Raw genomic sequence first — 20,630 nt, 5'->3', positions numbered from 1 at the left:
GGATGCATAGTAAGTTGCTCTTGGATATTTACTGCTTGCGTGGAATTGGATCCAGACTAAGTTTGCTGCTGTTTGTTTCATCGAAACCAGTGAGATTTAAATCATAATGAAGAGCACTTTATGTACCTAAACCAGGCTTAGTTTGCATCCAATCCATTTCCAGAAAAAAGTAAATTAAATTAGAAGAAATAAAAGTGGTATTTTGGGAAACTATTCCATATCCTTAATGCATGTTTTACTTGGGTAGTTTTAAATACAGGCAACCCTCAACTTAGAAGCATTAGTTTAGTGACTGTTCAAAGTTACAATGGTACTGGAAAAAGTGATTTACAACCAATCCTTACACGTCTTATGACTGTTGCAGCAACCCCCACATGGTCACGTGACCAGAATTTGGTAACTTGGCAACCAGGTATCTACCAATGGTTGCAGTATCCTGGGGTGTGTGTGTGTCATGTAATCACTATTTAGGACCATACCACTTGGCTAATGAACAAAGTTAACAGGAAAAGCCAGCTTTACTTAATAACCACATGATTTACAAACAACCATGTCAGAAGTTATAACATCAGGCATGACTCACTTAACAACAGGAATTCCAGTCCCAACTGTGGTATAAGTCAAGAGCTGTCTATAAAATTATTCACATAAATAGCTGAAGGCGTTTTTGGTTAAAAATTAATTGAATTTCAGTAATGTCACATTTCAGATTCAAAGCTTACTATTTAATATTTTCAGATATTTTAAAATCTTATTTATATATTTTAGAAATTGGATGATACATTTTCAAGTGGTTCGCATTCTGATTTTACTGATATGTACAAATTAGGTACATATATTAAGTATAGTCTGAAAAATGGCCGCCTGTCAGGTTAAATGCTGTTCTGATTTGAGATTGGATTTCAGAATTCACCTTTTTGATATGTTTTCCAGGACTGTCTGAAACAGTCTTGCATGACTGAGTTTCCCTTGTAAAACTGTGGTTTTAAATTAATCAATTCCCTGTTCTGTCCACATGAACGGAGTTTTTATTACACTATACTTAGCAAAAAGCCAGCTTGCAAATGGAGTTTAGTCTTTGCCTGAATGAGCTAGCAAGTTTGGAATGAATTGTTAGAATGGAACTTGGAACAGTAGAGCCAGGGAAACCTGAAAGCCATGTTTTTTGTGAAATCCAACCAGTAGCATTGTCCACACTAATTGAAATGGACCGATCACCTGTGCTTTAATGTTAGGCAGGCAATAGAAGAAACTTCAGGCTTGCATTTTGGGCATCCCTGCCTTGGGGACACTAAGCTTCTCTTTTACATTAAACCCCACTTCGTGGCTTTATCCAATACAAATCACGGGTCAGAGTGGCTAGGGGAAACCAAATTATCATGTGAACTATATAACCTGATGTTTACTGCCACTAATCCTAATGAAAGGAATCACATTTTTCTCCACTGGGAGAAAAGGGAGAATCCAAGATGGGTAGTCTCTAGTCTCCTAGCTCTGCAGACCAAGTTGAAAAACTGAGGACACACCCCCTGGTAACGGTCCCCAGTTCTACACTCTGTCTCAGCGTGTTCAGACCACCCTTTAAGGGCTCTGAATAGTTAGGATTGTAGAAGAATATTCACCCCCTGGATTAAGCTTTTTTTTCACAGAGAGGAAGGCTTGCTTAGGTTCAGCCTTATGCAATTTAAGGGTTATTTGGGGGGTGGGGAATAAAGAGCTAAAAAACATCCCTATATCACCAAAGGGCTATTTACTTTAAATGTAAAAACATGAATTTTTAACACAAAAATGGACAAGTTTTAGCACCTCAGTTGCTATTATTTTTAGAATTGGACAGATTTTTATCCAAGAATGGAAGGCAGTTCATTAGGATGCTTGTTGAGCTTTCCTGAAGGATTTAAATCCTGGATGTGTATCAGAATGAAAAGGCTCTGTGCTCTAGTAGGATTCAGTCTTGAAGAGAAATGGCACAAACTCTGGTCAGTGCAAATTTAGGGAGAATAAACCCACCCATTTCTCCCTTTAATTATTGGGGATTGAATGGCAGGGCAGAGCTGTCATTTAACTAATATTTGATACTCTTTCTATTTTTCCCCTAAACATAATATTAGCTTACTTTAAAATAAAGATTTGATATTAGCAGTGGCACTTAGATTTATATACCGCTCCATAGTGTTTTACAGCACTCTCTGAGAGGTTCACAAAGCAATGACTTACAAGATAAATTAGGCAATGCAACTATGTGGCTATTAATTCTGAGCATAATATAAAATTAGGCCTCTGCTAGCCAGTGTATTCTTATCAGGAAAAGCTGATTTTTAGATATTACTGGAATATTATCAGAGCTGCATTGGGGTTGCTTTCATAGCTATCATTTATTTGTATATCTTTGTATATCATTTGTATATATTTGTATATCATTTATTTGCATATATATATTTATCAATTATTATACACAAGATTTGGTGATCCAAGACAGAGTAAAATCTGAGTAGATTGTTGGGGAAAAACATGAATATATTCCCTCAGTTTACCATGTTAAATGGTATATTTTAAACTTAAAATTCTTCTTTTCTGAAAAAGTTCTAAAATGGCTTAAACTAAATAATCTAGGATACATGAATACAAAAGAGTTGTATAACATTGCATAACATAGGAATATTTTTAGAGGTGATAGGAGATTTGGTCACAATTTAAATAGAAATCTTCAGGCATATTATTTTGGATTTTTTTTGTATTATAAACGTAGAAATTTGAACTGTTGAATTTCTGCATGTACAACTTAGATTTTTAACACTTGCACCTTTAATCATCCATTACTGCAAATAAGGTAGCGTTAATCAGATTTCAGAACACTGCTATAATGATAGTTCAGGAGCAGAACCTTTTTTATATGCTTTCAGAAGCATTTGGCAAGATATTTGAAAGAATGCAGAGTATTTGTCATTCTCTGGAATCATTCTTGGGCTTAATTTCTAGCAAGTGTCAGTAGCTGTTCAAAAGTCAATTTGTACATTCAACAAAAATTAAATAATGAAAGTGACATCCTTGGGCAGGAACATTACTTTCATGTTATGGAAACATCCATATTAATATAGGGATGTTAATTTTACCAGATTTGGCAATCTTGGTAATTACACATTCCTTTTAAAAGCCCATTTAGTATGGAAGCATATTGGTATTCTAGCTATAGCTGCTTTGAATTCCACCTCTGATTGAACATTAAACTGTTTTTAGAGCTAGATGCAATAATCACTCATCAAATTAAATCATCAGATCTAGTTAAACATTGCCATTCTTAAGTGTTCATTTCCTCCCAGCCAATTGAGTATTTTCCCCATTAACTTTTTTTGCTTTTATTTGTGTTTTGAATTGTCTATAGCTTCCATAGGAGACATGCCTTCAAATATTTGAAGTAGCTTTTGAGCCTTTTATTTCCATTGTGCGTTACTTAAAAGCACAACAGTCCAAAGTGAAAATGTTGATGGGTTAATTCTTCAGAAGCAGGTTTGTAAATGAATACACAGGTTGGGTAAGATCTTTTACATATTTTCTGCCTTCTAGTTGTGGCAAAAGCTTGTAGAAAGATTGACATTTTATTGCTGTTGCTAAGGTATTTGTTCCCAGGTGTTCTCAGGTGTTAAGCAATGCAAAAGAAGATAAATAAACATCGTGAAACGGTCTTTTCCAGGTGGCTTGATTAGATCTTACAGGAATAACGGCCTGAAATATCCCCTCTCTTTACTCACAGGTATCTGGAAGAACAAAAAGCTGAGAATGGGAAGGACAAAGAGCAGAAATTGACAAATGTAGAAAAGGACAAAATGAAGGAGAAAGGAAGCTTTTCTGAGATGGGATTAGCAGATGGTAAAACAAAGTTGGATCCTTACGCCTCTAAAGCTGATACAGAAAAGATGTATCGTGGGAATCAGTCCCCAAAGCGCTATAAAGTTCGAGATGATTTTGAAAAGAAAATGGCTGAGTTCCACAAGGAGGCCCACTATGGCAAAGAGGAGCCAGAGGAGCCAGAAAAGAAAGTCAAGGGCAAAGGACGGAAGGAATCTAATTTTGATGAGGATGAGGATGAGGAGCCCAAGTTTGTGAAGACGGTGCCTACTTCCAGCAAAGGCCAGGACGAAGATCGGGCAGGCAAATGGGAAGGCCTGGTTTATTTACCTGCAGCCAAGGAGAAGCCGAGAAAAGCTGAAGAGGTGGCGGAGGAGTCCTATACCGAGTCCTCCAAGAAAGACGAGAGGCAGGCGGCCAAAAGAGCAGAAGCCGGGCACCGAGGGTTTGTTCCGGAGAAGAATTTCCGAGTCACCACCTACAAAGCAGGCCAGGAAAAAATGGCAACGTCTCCCCCACCTCGAAAGGTCCCGGAGAGCAGAGAGAAGCCGAGCATGCGGGGAGAGGGCCTGGGGACGGGCAAATCCTCCTTTTCCATCACTCGCGAAACCCAGGTCAATCTTCGGATGGATTCTTTCGACGAGGATCTTGCTCGGTGAGGCATTCAGCATGTCTGGCTTTGTAGGGAAAAGATGGGAAAGGGAGGCTGGAAAAGGGAAAGGAATGCTTATTCTAGTCCCTCTCAATAGAAAGGATAAACCAGGAGCTGTTTAAAAATAAGCTCAGATTTCTATTTATACAACCTTGTACTCACTCTCGCTGCTAAAAATATATGGGTGCCAATTGTTTTGTAGAAAAAGTAGTATGAACTAAATATAATTTTAGCTAACGTTTAGTGTTAACTCAAAATATGGGGGCTTTTTAAGCACACAAAAGTAAAATGTAACCCTCAGCCCAGGAAAAGTTCTGTGGATCTGGGTTACACTCTTATTTAGAATGAAAAAGATCCTCACTGAAGCACCATAAGAGTGGTGGTTGTTTGATTTATTTGATTTATATAGGCGTTCTTCAACTTACAATAAAATACATAAAATATATATTTAAAAAACCCCACATCAGAGTTGGGTGTCAAGCAAACAGTCAATCAGAATAGAAATGGAAGGAAACGTGGAGGTGCTTGAGCAGGAAGCCCTGGATCATTTCAGACAGGTGGTGGTTCAGTCTCTTCTTGACAGCCTCTGGTGACGGAGCCCCCACAACTTCTGAAGGGAAGCCGTTCCAGTGATTGATTGTCTCCGCTGTCAGGAAGTTTCTCCTCAATTCCAGGTTGCTTCTCTCCTTGATTCATTTCCATCCATTGTTTTTTGTCTTGCCTTCTGTTGCTTTTGAAAATAAGTTGACCCCCTCCTCTTTGTGGCAGCCCCTCAAATATTGGAATACTGCTATCATGTTCCGTTCCCCTCCCCCAGTCCTTCTTTTCTCTAGACTAGCCCAACCCAAATCATGCAACGGTTATTCTTCATATGTTTTAGTCTCCAGGTCTTTAATTGCCTTATTTGCTCTTTGCCCTTTTTTCAAAGTCTCAACATTTTTTTTTTCTTACTTGATGACCAAAACTGGATGCAGTATTCCAGGTGTGGCCTTACTAAGATTTTATAAAACGGTACTAATACACTCGGAGTCCAGACTTGTGCACAAAACCACTCTTGGTGTAATTATAGGTAAATGATGCATGTATATATGAGCTGCGGTGGCACAGTGGTTAGAATGCAGTACTGCAGGCTGTCTCTGCTGATTTCGTCTGCCTGAAATTTGGCAGCTCAAATCTCACAAGGCTCAAGGTTGACCCAGCCTTCCATCTTTCCGAGGTGCAGATTGTTACGGGCAATCGGCTGATTCTCTAAACCGCTTAGAGAGGGCTAGAGAGCATTGTAAAGCAGTATATAAGTCTAAGTGCTATTGCTATATGTAGAAAAGAAGCAATGCTGATTAGATCTCTCCTGAAATCTGACCCTTCTTCCTAATTAATGCTATTTTTTATCTAAGTTAACTCAGATGCAGTTATGGCATTAGTGGTTTTTCTCTCTGCCAGTGAAAATGAAGCTCAAATCTCTCGTTAAACATGACCCAAAAGCTCTTTACGGAGTACATGGTGCCCAGCAGTATTTTTGTCTCAAAGCTTGTCAGTGCAAAAGTCTGAAAAGTAGCTTGCACTTTTGAGTGGGGAGAGAGGAGAGAAAATATGTTGTTCACATAAATTGATACATTTTTTGCAGGACCTCTGTGCTAATCCTTATCCTTATTCATCAGTTTCCATTGAGATCAATTCTAACTGTCATCCAGCATCTTGGTGAAGAACTGATGGATGCACCCACCCACTCTGGCTTCCTTTCTTCACATAATGACTGCGTAACTTGCCTTTTTATACTAAAGCAACACAGTATTTGCTGCTTTCTGAAACATAGCTTGTGGCTTGGTGTCCCTAAGAGCTGTGAAATGAAAGCTATTCCCATTCCTCTCTTGTTGAAACTGGGCGACAGTGAGAAGAAAAAAAATAGTATGGATCTAGATTTGGAGAAATAATATCAGAGGAATAATCCTCAGAAGCTGGGTATATCATAATCTCTTGACTTTTTAGGGTACCACATTTTACATCCCTATGCTTTCCAGTCTGGAAGTGGCCTTCTGTGTTCTGCAGGTATAACCATTCATACATGATCTTTTGCATGTGTCTTTACAGCCCAAGTGGGATTTTGGCACAGGAGCGCAAATTATGTCGTGATTTGGTGCACAGCAATAAAAAGGAACAGGAGTTCCGCTCCATTTTCCATCACATCCAGTCAGCCCAGTCCCAGCGAAGTCCTTCAGAGCTCTTTGCTCAGCACATAGTGACCATTGTCCATCATGTGAAAGGTGAGTTCCCTGGACTTGTAGGCCATCCTGGCACTGCTGCTTTCTCAGAAATCGGTGCAGACTTCTGTGTGTTTCTTTTCGGTAGAGCAAATGGGGAAATTCTTCCATAGGGAAGATGTAGTGAATTCCGCAACGTGCAGGAGATTGCAGTGGGTTCAGGCAATGGGTTGGGCTAGAGGACATCTAAGGTCCCTTCCAGCCTATGATTCGTTCCTATATTCTGGAACATTTTTTTTCCTTCATTTTACCTCTTAGCTGATTTTGGTTCAGTTCCAGTTAAACTTCCATTTGGTTCTTCTAAGTTGAGCCAAACAGAAATAAATTAACCCAAATCATTTTATCTATTCCTGAGTGTGGCAAATTATTTATATGTTTACTGTTTTCATATATCAGTATTCCAGATAGAAATGACAGCAGTAGTTTAGGGTATTATAAACTCTGGGGAGGCTGTTTTGAAGAGAAAGTCTGCAGTAAGGGCTTGCTGGCCCTGCATCCCAGTCTCTCAGAGGAGGGAGCTTTAGGCCTCATGCTGAGATGAGCACATGAATGGTAAAGTTCTGCTTGAAAGAGATGGGATCTATCTGGGAAGGAAGCCGTAAAAAGCTTGTAAGTTAAAACTAGTCTTTTGAATGGTACCCATAAACCTAGAGGAAGCCAATGCAGCACCTATAAAACCAGTTTTACTCACCTACCAGTTGTAAGCAGCCACCTTTTATGCTAATTGAATTTTCCCAATAGTCTTCCAAGTCAGCCCCATATAAAATTCCCACTAGCTTTGAGCCAGTAAGAAAGCCCAGCTATTCATATTCAAAGTGGGGACATGTATTGAATCTGGTCCCAAAGGAAGTTCTTTCTGCCTTTTTCTGGACCCATGCAGTGGTTTTGTGGTACTGACAGATACAGTGAATGTGTCTGTCCCGGAACTAAATAGCTTCACATCCCTAGACATGAGTTGCCATTCAGGACTTTTGTGAACAATTGGTAGAAACATTGTCACATGGAAAAGAAAAGTCTCCCCAAGTATTTTTATCGGTGACTGAGAACACAGGTAGCCTGGAAGATGCTCACTGCAGGATTCTGAAGCCCTGCTATCTATCGGACTGCAGCAGTCTTATTCGGAAACCATTCCTAGGGGGAATCGGATGGAATAGAGGAGAACTTTATTGTCTCTTTAAATGTACATCAATCAGCATACATTAAAATGACATTTCTTTGCATTCGGCTCTCAGAAGACGACCATTATACATATACCCACATACACACAGCCAGAGAGATAGATTAGGCTGGTTGGAGAAAATAGTTACTGGACTGTAGCCCCATGGAATAGCTGGCCTTCTCTGAGCTGAGAAAGGAAAAAAAATCCACATATGGCTTAGAATTATTGTCTGCTTCTTGTTCTTTCCACTTCTTTGTCTGCTTCCACCTCAGCAGTGAAAAAATGGATTTAAATGTCTAAAACTCAGGTATCTCTAATAAAAAGTCTAGAAACAGGATAGTTATGAAAGCGAAGAGTGGCATGGAATGCTCCTTATTTTTCAGGAGGCCCCTGCTCCACGTCCCGCTTAGTAGCATCAGGTGGCTTTAGTGCCAGGAGGGGCTTCCAGTTAAAAGACTTTTATACATCTAAACAGTGAGGTGGATCCTCTCCTCTTTCTGTCTTCATCCCCCTCTTCACTTCTCTACTGTTTGCTTCTTGAATCTGTTGCAGAGCCCACTTTTATCTTGTCCTAAAGTCTATATACAATATTAACAATATGGTGTTTCCTCATCGCAAACCAACAGAGCATCACTTTGGGTCTTCAGGAATGACGTTGAATGAGCGCTTTACAAAATACCTCAAGCGGGCAGAGCAGGAGTCGGCTAAGAGCAAAAGCCCTGAAATCCACAGGTGAGTGGAACTTGGCATGAAAGCAGAGCAGGTGGGAGAACTGAGGGAGCTTTAGCATGGGACCCACCCAGGAAGAGAAATGGCAGCAGGGCCTTCAGGCTTGCCTTAGAGCTGGACCCAAGTGGTCTTTTAAAAGGTGCAGAACTGGGTGTATGATTTCCCTGGATTCTCAGAGAAAGGAAGAAAAATCGGGAAATCATGGGAACCGGGGAATCTGCAGGCTGCTGGAGAGGGGACCATATATACAGGACTCCACATTCATACATAGCATCCAGCAACCTCATAAATTAAAGGAGCCCAAGCACACCCTATGAAGAGTGATCTGAAATTCTCTTCTCTTTTGAAATAATTTCTAACACAAAACTTGATTCATCAAAAATACTAAGAAGTGGTAGAAAAATGCAGGAGAATTTCTATGCCTACAATTTGATTTTAGGTTACAGCTGAAAATCATGAAGGCTTTGAAAGCCTTTGTGGTTCTTGCACAGCAAAATTAACCTGTCAGTTGACTGCTCAGTATTAGGCAGATGATCAAGAGTAAGCCATGCTTGACTTAAGGTGCATATTGGGGTGGGTGGGCAGATGTATTTTTACCCAATTGTCCTGATCTGCTTCCCCTAGCCCCAACATCTCACAGATTAAAACTTTATCGCTATAGCCACAGATTTTGTGCAAAAATGTCAATAGTTGGCCAAAAAAGGCATGACTGCTGAAATTGTATTGAATTTTCCTGAACATTTAGCAGGATGAATAGCATTCCCGTGAGTTGAGACATGCCTCCTCAGTGCTAAGGACCAAAAGCAAACAGACTTCAAGGAAGCCAAATTCTGTTCCATGCTCTGCATTTATAAGCTTTCCAACCTTGCGAGAGAATGCGCAATGTTTATCTCTCAACACAACTTCTCCAAGGCCATGAGGGGCCCCTCAATCAGTGTCCCAAAAGGTGGCATAGCATCCAGGGTTAGGTAGCGTTATTTATTTATTATGATCATTTGTGTCCACCCACTAGAAGGTGCCAGGCGGTTCAGTCAGTCAAACATAACATGTCAATAACATGTCAATAAGGCTCACGCCAGCCAGGCCCAGTGGCCATAGACCACCCAATTCTAGCTCTGGGCCAGCTGCAGTTTCCCAGATGGGTCTGGTGCAGAGGTTTGGGGAATGGACTCAGCTCTTGCTCAAGGAGGGGTAGCAGAGGTGACCAAGAAAGCTTTTGCCCAGATTCATCCCTTTCTTTGGCTCTATGGCTCTGTCCTGGGTTGGTCTTGGGTGTGAATTACAAGTAGTCCTCAATCCATTTACAACCATTGCAACATCCCAGGGTGACGTGACTGAAATTCAGATGCTTGAAAACTGATCCATATCCATGATGGTTGCAATGTCCTGGAGTGATGTGATCACCTTTTGCAACTTTCTAGCAAGCAAAGTCCATGGGGAAGCCAGATTTACTCAACAAACATATCACTAACTTAACAACTACAGTGATTCACTTAACTGTGTTGGGCTTAGTAGTCGTAAGTCAAGGACTACTCTAATGCACTTTACAGAGAGCTGCCCTTGAAGACTACTTGGAAGCTACAATTGGTCCCCAATGTGGCAAAAACAATTATGTGGTGTCGCTCTTTCTCAAGGTGCCTTGATGACCCCTGGGCTTCCAGGTGCAGTTGATGGTGCTAGTTGTCATCTGTAAGCTTTCATGGGGTAGGGCTTGGCCATCTGCAGTTGTGCCCGCCTGTCCAGTAAGATTGGCCTGCATTGCTTCCCATCCGTCCAACGGTGGTGTCTGCTGGGAGCAGAGCCTCCTGTGTGGTTTTGCCTGCCCTTTGGAACAGCCCGTCCCTGACATCTGTCTAGCCCTGACCCTGCCTGCCTGCCTGCCTGCCTGCCTGCCTTTAAAAAACTTGACGCATTATTCCACAGGCCTTGGGCCAGTGGGTTTTCTTCTTTGACAAACTAAAGCTACCAGTAAAGGAGAATATGTGTAGCTCAAAGTTGAACCCTTCACTCGTAAAACTCTCCTCCCGTACAGTGAGTCCTGGTGATTCAGGGTAAGCACAAGGATACCGTACAATTTTTAAAACCTATATGTTGTTAAAACAAAAACTTCCATTGAAAAACAAACGTGCAGGATCCGAAGGCTGAAAAGAGAGCCACATTTTCGGAGCTGTTTTGAGCACAGCCAGGGCTGAGGCACCTTGGAGGAGGGCTGCTGCTGTTCCAGAACGCAGGTGGTGACAGACAAAAGAGCCTTCCTAGGTCTTGCCAGGTGATGCTGTTTAATAAATTAGACCGTATGGTGTGTAACCATCTCCGAATTATGCTGCTTGTGGTAGTTTCTTCCTCTGGTGAAGAAGTCATTTTTATTCTCTTCCATTCTATGGTTTTTGATATGTTATAAGCCTGAGATATGCATCAGTGGGCAACCATAGCAATGGGAAAAGAAATAAGGACTCCCTCCTACCAAAAACCCAACATAGTGATCTTAATGAAAATGTAATTAAAATCAAAGGAATACACACTGAAAACAAAGTAATTAAAACTAAACAGCCTCCCAACTTCCTGGAGAGCTATAGTAGATAAGATAGAGACAGGCAACTTCCTTAAAACGGCTGAAAAATAGTCTGCAGAAAGCAATCTCAGTCTTTTAAGAGTGGAATGGAATTTGTTTACCTCTGAGATGACTTTACTCCCAGTCCTAAAATCCACCAAAACACTAGTAAGAGGGTGAAACTGACCGGGTTTATTCATAATCTGAACATTAAAAAAGACATTTATTTTGTGTCTCTTAATCATGGCTTGGCTTTCTGTGTTTAGGAGGATAGACATTTCTCCAAGTTCTTTTAGAAAACATGGATTCTCACAAGAGGAGATCAAAAGTTCCAAAGAAGCCAGCTACAAGGTGAACGGATGCTTTTGATTTGTATTCATCTGTGTGCTTTGGGCATGAACTTTGGGTTTTTAAAAAAAGTGATTCTTTTAATTTAACTTGCTCTCTACTTAAGTTTGTGTTTTTCTTTCAAGGATGGGCATAATTCTAAAAATGAACTACAAAGGGTTAATTTTTATTAAAAAAAATGTATCAACAACCTTTGTGAAGTGGTTAGAAATATGGTAAATGACCACAAAGTCAATTGAGGTTGAGCTTGAGACAAAAAGTGGATTTTTGGAAACAAAGTGACCTTGATGATGGAAGAGACTTTTTGTGATATTTTGATGCTTGTAAGTATAACTAAATCACTTGTCTTACCCGTGATATTTTCCAACCATATTTTCAAAAAGACATGCATGTCAGAAAGAGGAAATTAAATCAAATTGTAAATAAGCCGAATCAAAGAAACTTTTTGCTAATGTGTCATTTCCTGTTGAATTCTAGTAGTTTATTTTAAAATGCTGTTGAAAACGGAAGCCTTTTAGATATGCACAGTGAAATTTCAGTAGGCCCCTTATTTTAATATTATTTATAGTTGTTAAACAAAAGTATTTCATCTTTAAGCATTGTCTCTTCACCCTGATGCAAGTTTGTTTTAAACTATTTTAACAATGCTGTGAAACTCTTTACTTTCCTATCATGCCTGTGTTCTCTGTTTATCAAAACCCCTGTTGCTTCTGAAAGACAATAGATGAGCCCCGAAGGTGAATGCAAAGTTATGTTATGTGCATGGGAACCCATCAATAGGGACATCCTTCTGATTTGGAAACAAGAGCTTCTTAGCTCTGTGTGGAATGGAATGGAATGGATTGAATGGCTACCTCTCCGGGTTTGGATACTTGGTAACAAACCAGTTTCCATTGTGGTGATAAAGTCATCTTTGTCTTCTGAACTGCAAAGGGTTGTTCTTCACCTGTGATGAATGCACAAGCACATTTCCCCCCAGAACAAGTGCCAATTTCTGCTGAAATGGGGCTATCCTATATTTTTACCAGGAAGGGTACTGTAGACTTGTGTAAGTACTGCTTTAACGGAGAGTTGCTAACGCTTCTCATTGGTGTTAAGGGAACTCTTCTTTGGCCTGTTATTGTGCGGCCTTGCCTTGTGCCAGACTGGAAGCTGCTGAATTGGGTCAAGGCCCTGCATGGATCAAAGGTTTCAGCAATGAGCAGCGAGACTTACGCAGATCTGAAATGATTTCTTGGATGGATAATTGCAATGTTTCTTATGAGGCTTGGCTTTGCCCAAAAATTTAGTTTTCTGACCACAGTATTTTCTCCGGTTCCTACTTATTCCTTTCTCCCTTTCTGCACTGGAGAAAATCTCTCAAATCTCTAAGGATGTCTGACGGTTATCTGCAGTTCCATTTATTAGCTGCAGTTATTTGTATCCTTATTGTACTTTCAAAGTTCAGTGTTTCAAAGAAGTCATATTTCTAATAGCAAATGGTAAGTTTGGCAAGAAGGAAGGGAGGAAAGGGAGGAGAAACATGCTCTGTTGCTGAGCAGTTGAAGCTGAATCTGGGGTTCCTTTGGATAGACGGGGGCAGGAAGCTATGCAAGAGGCCCGGGCACCAGACTGCTTTCTCCTTCATTTAGTTTCCATCAACGGAAGTCTTCTCAGGCCTGTTTTTGTCTGTGTGCCCTTGATGTGAGTCTCGTGTTTGCAGTGCACAAATCTACGTTTAAGTGGTGATTCTTAGCAAGAGTTTCGAAATGCATAGAAGTTGGAGGGAAGAGTGGACAAAAACATGGACTTATTGGGTTGCTACTGCATATAAATTGATCCAGGGTGAAACTTTCCTGCAAAGCTTCTGAGGCTGAATTGCAGCTGGATGCTTTTCTTTCTCATTTTCTCCCAGTAGGAAGAGAGAGATTCTATGATTTTTAAGTCAATTTCCTGTAGCATATGACAAGTATTTTTTCCCTGCCCCAAATAGAAGTGATAGCTTTTGATTTTATGTAGTGGTTGTGGCCCTTGAGATCTTGGCTCAGAAGGCTTTGGTTGAGTTTCTCTCTCACTTTACCTGGTTTAATAACTTGGCCAGGACCCTTCTGTACTATGGCAGGGGAGAAATGAGTGCAGAAAGAATGGGGGAGTTTCCCTGTTTTCAGACAATTTGTTTGCAAACAGCAACGTAACGAGTGATGTCCTTGGTGGTTCCTGTCCTAAATTAAGATCAACGCTGCAGCTCTGAAGAAGCTGCTAAAGGCTCAGTTTAAAATCCTTTTCCTTGCTGTTTTTCTTCTTCCAGGCTGAGAGCAAATACAAAGATGACCCAGTTGACCTGCGCCTTGACATTGAAAGACGTAAAAAACATAAGGAGAAAGATAAGCGAGGAAAGTCAAGAGAATCTGTGGAGTCCAGGCCTTCCAGTCATTCAAGAGAACGATCAGCAGAGAAAACAGAGAGGCCTCACAAAGGCTCCAAAAAGAAGTAGGTTAGAAGGGAGCGCGGATCCACCCGTCTTATTCTTTCCTTTCCTTTCTATTAAAATGGTTCCATGGCCTGCAGAACACACACACACACACACACACACACACACACACACACACTGTTAGTAATGAGGAGCCTTTTGCCGCCTACGTGTCCTCAAGATGTGTGGAGCTGAATTTCTCATTCAAGAGGAACAATCTGATGCCATTTACTGCAGATTCATCAGGCTGCTCTGTTGGACCCAGCTGCATACAAGCAGAGAGGGGCACACTTTGTGTCCTCTTGGGAGGCTGTTTTTTAGGAATAATTTTAATTATGCCAGAATGTTAAAAGTAACCTCAATATTTGTGATTTGGTTCTATTCCCCATTAAGCAAGGAAGATGAGGCTCTGTAAGAGGCTGGAACAGTTCACATGCTGTTCCAGGGCCTGGGGAGATCGATCAAAGTGGGTCTTGTGCAGACTTTTGCCTGCTCAGACCCCCTTTAGAATGTTCTTATTTTCCCTTGTCCCTGTTAAAATGGAAAATGAATCCCTCAATTTTTTTTTAGGAAGAGTTGGATATTGAAAGATATATAAGAAGACAAAATAACAGGTTGCCTTGTACAATGTATTTGCCTTTTTCACCTTAACAGCTGCTTCACTGAAGCCAGTTTTGCATTCCTACAGAAATTGAGTTTAGCGTTTGAAGAGCTGCTTTCAAGAGAAACTCGGCGTCTGGGACTCTCCCTGGGGATAACCTGGGCTGTGCTAAAGCAGCTGTACCCTGGTTTCAATGGATGGTTCCCCTGGCACACAGGTTTAACACGGTAGCAGTAGCAGTATAGAAAGCAGTCAGTTCCTCCCATTTCATAGCTATAGAAATAAAAGGTTGACGAGCAAGAAGAGAGATGCCCAGTCTTTTTGCTCAGATTCCCCAAGATTGGGATTAAACAAATGTCATTCTTGTCCTTAAAACGGGGAAAATCTGAGACCTAATTATTGGCCCTTTCGTTTATGGAGTGCAGTCAATAGAAGCATTTGCACCCGCACATTTATTCTAGCTGCTATAGAAGGAAGAAGGTTGGCTGAGTGGTAATTTGGTTTTCAGGAATTAGATCTTTCCCTTGCGGGGAGAGTGGGGGACCCAGGCAGCTGCTTACACTTTTGAATCATTTGTTGGCTGTGGCTGCCCAACTAAGCCCGAACTGGGCTGCGCAAGCGGTGGGCAGGCATGCATGCACATGCAAAGCTCCGTTTGTGCAAGTGGTGGGTGCGTGTGCGAAATCACACACACACCCGGCCCACGTTGCCGATCTGCAGAGTCGGAAAGGTGGGGGACGGCCGCTCTAGACATGGGTTTTCAACAGGGCAAAGGTGAGTGCAGGCCCTGGCCCATTTTTAAGGTAGCCCCCCCTCCCCCCTCCCCCAGCAAGTAAAGGGATGACTGAGTCTCTGTGATTCTGCCTGGAGCCAGCTCTTCTGTGTCTTTGGTGTCTCAGGAAGCATCGACGCGTCCGGGAGAGATCGAGGTCCAGCTCTTCGTCCTCACAGTCTTCACGCTCCTATAAAGCGGAGGAGTATCCGGAGGAAACGGAGGAGCAACGGGAGGAGGCCCCTGCGCCTGGCTTTGACAAGTCCCGCCTTGGCACCAAGGAGTTTGCTGGCCCCAGTGACCGGGGCAGAGCCCGGGGAACGTTTGTGAGTCTCCTTTCAGAGCATGTCCCTCCTGTGCCCTGCAAAGTCCCTCAAGAAATCACCAAAGTGGACTAGTAAATTCTGAGAATGATCTCACTGGTTACCATGAATTAATTTTAAACCAGTTAATCTAGATTTCATCCTGGCCCAGCCTGCTTTCTCTAGTGCTCATGGCCAGATTTTTGATCCTTGGCCCGAAGGGTCTCTCATACTGTGATTTAGGATACTCTCCTGCTTTGAGCTCTTTAGGCCCCTGCTTGGAAATAACAGATCTCAACATTTCCAAACTCTGATGGAGCAGAAATATGGACAGATCTCCCCAGAGTGTTGTTTTTTTTAAAAATGGAACCTAATCAAAGCCGCCTGTGACTTCCAGTTGTCTTGAAGTCCTTTCCAAAGGCAAAGAACCCCCTGCCACCCCCACCCCATTTAGGTTTCCCTTTCCCATTTGAGTAATTGCCCCCCACCCCACCCCAGAGCAAATTGACAGAAGGGGCTTCAGACTCAGCAGCCTGCTCTGCCTCCTCCTCCTCCTCCTCCTCTTTAGCAGCAGTTCCGGGCCAGAGGCCGTGGCTGGGGAAGGGGTGCCTTTTCCGGCAACACCAACACCAACAATAGCAGCACCAGCGCTGACTTCCAGAAGAGAAACCGGGAGGAGGACTGGGACCCCGAATACACCCCCAAGAGCAAGAAGTACTACTTGGTGCGTGAGCTCCTCCTCCCGCTGGGTGGGGCTTGGCCAGCCTGGCCCTTTGGGCAGAGCTTGCCTGGCTGTGATTCAGACCCCTCCCCTCCCCGACCAGAGCCAGGCTCCCATTTGCGGCAAAGGGAGAGGGGGGAATGGGGGTCTCCGTGGGCAGAGCTTACCAGCTGACTCCCTTTTCTCCTTCAGCACGATGACCGGGAGGGCGAAGGTGGCGAGAAGTGGGCCGGCCGGGGCCGGGGCCGGGGCCTCTTCCCCCGAGGCCGGGGACGGTTCCTGTACCGCAAGTCAAGCACCAGCCCCAAGTGGGCCCACGACAAGTTCAGTGGCGAAGAGGGCGAGATCGAGGACGACGAGAGCGGGCCGGAGAACAGGGAAGACAAGGATGTCCTCCCACCCGTGGCAGAGTAGGAGCCTCTGGTGCCGCGGGGGGGGGGGGGGGGGAGGAGGCATCTTCGATCCTGATTGGCTAGTTGAATGTTTTCCTGCTCTTATTCCTGATTTCTCAGTGATCCTGGAGGACGGTAGAGTTTGTGCCCACTATTTTTGGCAATCATTTCTGTTCTTTTTAAATGTGGTGATAGAGATGAGTAATGTCTTGCTCTTTTGTTTTCCTTTTTCCTGTTTGTGGATTTTTAAAAAAAAATCCTTTATTTTAAGCATTTGCATATATATTGATAATATGTCCTTAAATGGTTAATTTCAGAAAGGTCTTCATGAAGATATACATATAATGAAGTGTGGGGGGGGCGGAATAAACATCTGAATAGAAGCTATTGGGACCAAACTCTGTAGCATTTTTAATTTACAGGATTTTTTCCCCAACTGAATTTAGAACTTTATCTTTTAAAGGTATTTCTTTTCCTTTTTGCTGAAATTTTAAAGATAGCGTGGCACAGTGGAGAAATTCATTTTCTCTCCGTCAGATTACAGATTTCTTCTTAAATGATGTTAGCATCTTCATTGGTTCATTAGACTCCTTTCATACTTCTTTTCCTTCCCAATGTCAAATTTTCAGGATCAGTTTTGTAAGAAACTTCTGATTATACTAGATTTAAAAAAGCCTGTAGCATGAATAAAATGGAGAATTCTTATTATATTAATCTTTTTATAAAGCAGTTTTGATTTACTTGTGTGGTGGCCATGGTCACTTGCTGACAATTGGCTTTTCATTCTTTTCTGCTTTAAATCTGCAGTGCTTAAAAGATGCTTGGTAGATACAGCATTCTTCCTCCCAAGCCCACAAGAGAGATTCTGATTGCTGTGTGGAGAAATTATTCCCCCAGGAATCTGGCTTTGCCATGCTTCCTTTGGCCCCTCTGTGAGTTCATTTTGTGGGACGGGTGCAGTTCCTGCTTAGCAGAGCAAATTCTTAGCAAATTCTTGTTTTGCTTCCTTGTTAAAATAAAACTATGTTGAATTGAACTTTGTGCATACCATTTCATACTGCTTTTGTACTAATGCTTTCATGGCTGCGAACAGTCTTATCTATCACAGTTGTCAGCAAAAAGAGAGAACGAACGAAAACCAGTCATCAGAACTAGTGAGAAAATGCCCATCCTGGATCAGTCACATCTTTTGTTCAAGCTGAAAATGGGAGAAGGTGGACAGGAGGTTCTGGGCTTCACTCTGCTCCTTTAATAACTGGGACTCCCCACCCGGTAGAGTAGCTCAGGGCCCCTCCACAGCTTCTGGTTGTGTGGCCCCACTGCCGCCTCACTAGCCCCTGAGTGCTTGATAGAGTTTGTTTGATTACTCGGTTACAAAGAGCAGCAAAAGTGGATCCTGACTATCCAACTGGTCCCAATAAAGAAGATTGGACAGAGCCCGTGAGTGTCTCCAAGATTCCCTCAGGCTGGACTGGCAGGAAGCAGCAGGTTTCTGTAGGAAGAAGAAAAAGGCATTTTTCAGCCTAGGTAAAACTGCACAAGACACGCTTTTGCTCTGGGGACGTTGTTCTGCAAGGTATTCGGATTCCACTCCTGATCCCTTCAGCTGCTACTGTCCATGCCTGCAGTTTTGAACATCTACAAAATATTGTAAATTTACCAGAAGTCGTCCTTGTGATAAGGAATAGCTTGGAGTGATGTCAAATACTATAAGCTTTAAACCTTTAAGGTTCTTAAACTAACTAAACTAACACCTGTGCGGTGTTAGTTTTTTCTTTTCCCAATCAAAGCAAACCATTGATTTGCAGTATTATCCACAGGCACCTCAATTTACTTTTCCCATTTTCACGACTTCTGCTTTGCAGGGAGGAGGTCCTTTTGGCCAGTTTTATTCTTAAAGTGTATTTGATTTCTGTCTCAGGATCTCCAGAGTGTCTTCAAGAGGATCTTCCCTTCATTTTATTCTACCTCCACCCTGGGATGTGGGCTGGCCTGAGAGAGAGATTGACCAGCCTGAAGGCACCCAGGGAGTTTCTTGCCTGGCTGTGAAGGAACAGGGTGGACTCACCTGGGTCTTTGCTACCTTGGTACCACACACAGGTCCAAACTTAACAGAGTAGCAACATTTCCTCTACGGCATCTCTTTCCTGGATTGCATTTATGAGGTGCTTTCCAAGTTTGGGGAGTGAGCAGCAGGATTGATAAACAGAGACGTTTCATGTCAGGATTCTTGGACTCTTCTTTCCAAGCGGAGTGTCCAGCATCTCCTGCAGTGCTCTGGCTGAGTAGACTCATACCTGGTAGGCGTAATCCGGTGTGCAGACGAAACAGAAGAGCCATGGCAGACTTCTGAAAAATGTGCATTAATGCTGAGAAAAACACCTGATCTGCACTACAAGGGGCTTGGGGCCTGAATATTGACCTAGGCCGGTGTTTCTCAACCTCAGCAACTTGAAGAGGTACAGAGTTCAATTCCCAGAATTAGGAGTTGGCAGGGGATTCTGGGTCCACCCCTCTTCAAGTTGCCACGGTTGAGAAACACCGGCCTAGGAAAAATACAATAATGACATTTCTCTAGGAGAATGGAAGTGGGTGTGTTAGGGGCTTCCTGGGGCAGCAAAGGACGTCCATTCCCATCGGAATTTGGAGCAACATATTGGGATTTGTTTCCAGGCAGAGATGGTGAACCGTGATTAAGAAATGAAGAGTGGGGAAGTGGATCTAGTTAGTCACCGAGGCTCTTGTGGGGGAGAGGGCTGGGGGAGTATTTTTCATTTTCATTTTTAAATCCCAAGGACCACTAATGTGAATTTTGACTGACGTGGCTTGCTGACATTGGCGGGAGGGAGAGGGAGAGATCTGATCTAACCTCAGAGGTCTGGAGGTGTTCTCTCTCTCTCAGTGGCCAGGCCAGGCGCATCGGGCAAGTCCCCCCCTCCACCCTTTCCCCCCTCCCCTCACTACCACCTTGTGGTGTTCCTAATGCAAGCCAAGCAAGCCTGGTGTTCCGCACAGCCTGGATTATTTGCTTTGGGAGATGCTCTGGGGGGTGACATTTCTCTGCGAACCACCAAAATTTTCTTGCGGACCACCGTTTGGCGACCACTGCTTTAGCCAACTAACCAGGAGAGTGTGGGTGGTTGTCCTGAACTCTGGCTGGGATTCTGCCTCGAGTGGAGATAAAGACTTTCTTTAGTCAAGCAGCTCCTGGTGACTACATAAAGGTCCTTATCTAGGCTTGTTTAGTATTTCTAGAATCCTGGCAGTTTGTGCTGGTCTCCCTCCTGTCCAAGCATTAATTGGATCCAACTCTGCACAAGTGTTTAGGCTGTGGTCACACAACACACCTTCGTTTGCTCATTGAATGTAATTGGCAAGCCTACGTCAAGCAAATCACAGTTCAGCTTAGAAGGTGTTCCATACAAGCCAAGCTTAGATGTAAAATCTTGAAAGACTCCTATTTAGAACGGACAGGGAGAAATTGTGCAGGTTAAGTGAAGAGTGTGTTGGGTTGCAGAATCTTCCTTTGCTCCTTCGGTTTAACATGCATTTAATATACTTAACGTGACCCCCATGTGGAATCTTGGACATTAAGCGAGGAGAGAACCAACCTAGAACAAAGGAGAAGTTTCCTCCAGACGTTGTGGAGGCTTTCAGAAAGAGACTGGACAGCCATTTGTCCAGAATGGCACAGGCCCAGGGTCTCCTGCTTGAGCAGGGGGTTGGACTAGAAGACCTTAAGGTGCCTCTCACCCATACTATCTGTGCAGAGCCGGGAACTCTGACCTCCTTTTCAGGGGGCCTGGCTTCCAAATGAAGCAATTGCCCACTAGTAGAGTGCAGCAACAGC

The 20,630-nt window shown here is 42.9% G+C and overlaps 1 protein-coding gene across 6 annotated transcripts in view; it reads left to right on the top strand.

Annotated features, from left to right (window-relative positions):
- The window catches only part of THRAP3 (thyroid hormone receptor associated protein 3), a 33,516-nt gene extending 15,700 nt beyond the window's left edge, over window positions 1-17,816 (top strand). For 4 of the 6 annotated variants that reach the window (XM_087939491.1, XM_026702770.2, XM_087939489.1 and 1 more), the window contains exons 5-12: window positions 3,752-4,501; window positions 6,587-6,759; window positions 8,542-8,647; window positions 11,462-11,546; window positions 13,831-14,012; window positions 15,493-15,691; window positions 16,236-16,391; window positions 16,581-17,816. In XM_087939491.1, the coding sequence (XP_087795617.1) occupies window positions 3,752-4,501; window positions 6,587-6,759; window positions 8,542-8,647; window positions 11,462-11,546; window positions 13,831-14,012; window positions 15,493-15,691; window positions 16,236-16,391; window positions 16,581-16,802 (1,873 nt within the window). In that variant the 3' untranslated portion in view covers window positions 16,803-17,816. The remainder of the gene's footprint in view (window positions 1-3,751; window positions 4,502-6,586; window positions 6,760-8,541; window positions 8,648-11,461; window positions 11,547-13,830; window positions 14,013-15,492; window positions 15,692-16,235; window positions 16,392-16,580) is intronic. The other 2 variants (XM_087939492.1, XM_026702771.2) reach the window with 1 other exon arrangement.
- The last annotated feature ends 2,814 nt before the right edge of the window (window positions 17,817-20,630 follow it).

This window comes from Pseudonaja textilis, chromosome 10, assembly GCF_049901715.1.
Source record: "Pseudonaja textilis isolate UNSWEBS1 chromosome 10, rPseTex1.2, whole genome shotgun sequence".
NCBI classification, from domain to species: Eukaryota; Metazoa; Chordata; class Lepidosauria; order Squamata; family Elapidae; genus Pseudonaja; species Pseudonaja textilis.
The sequence above is the reverse complement of the archived record's forward strand: the minus strand, read 5'-3'. Positions and strand labels throughout refer to the sequence as shown.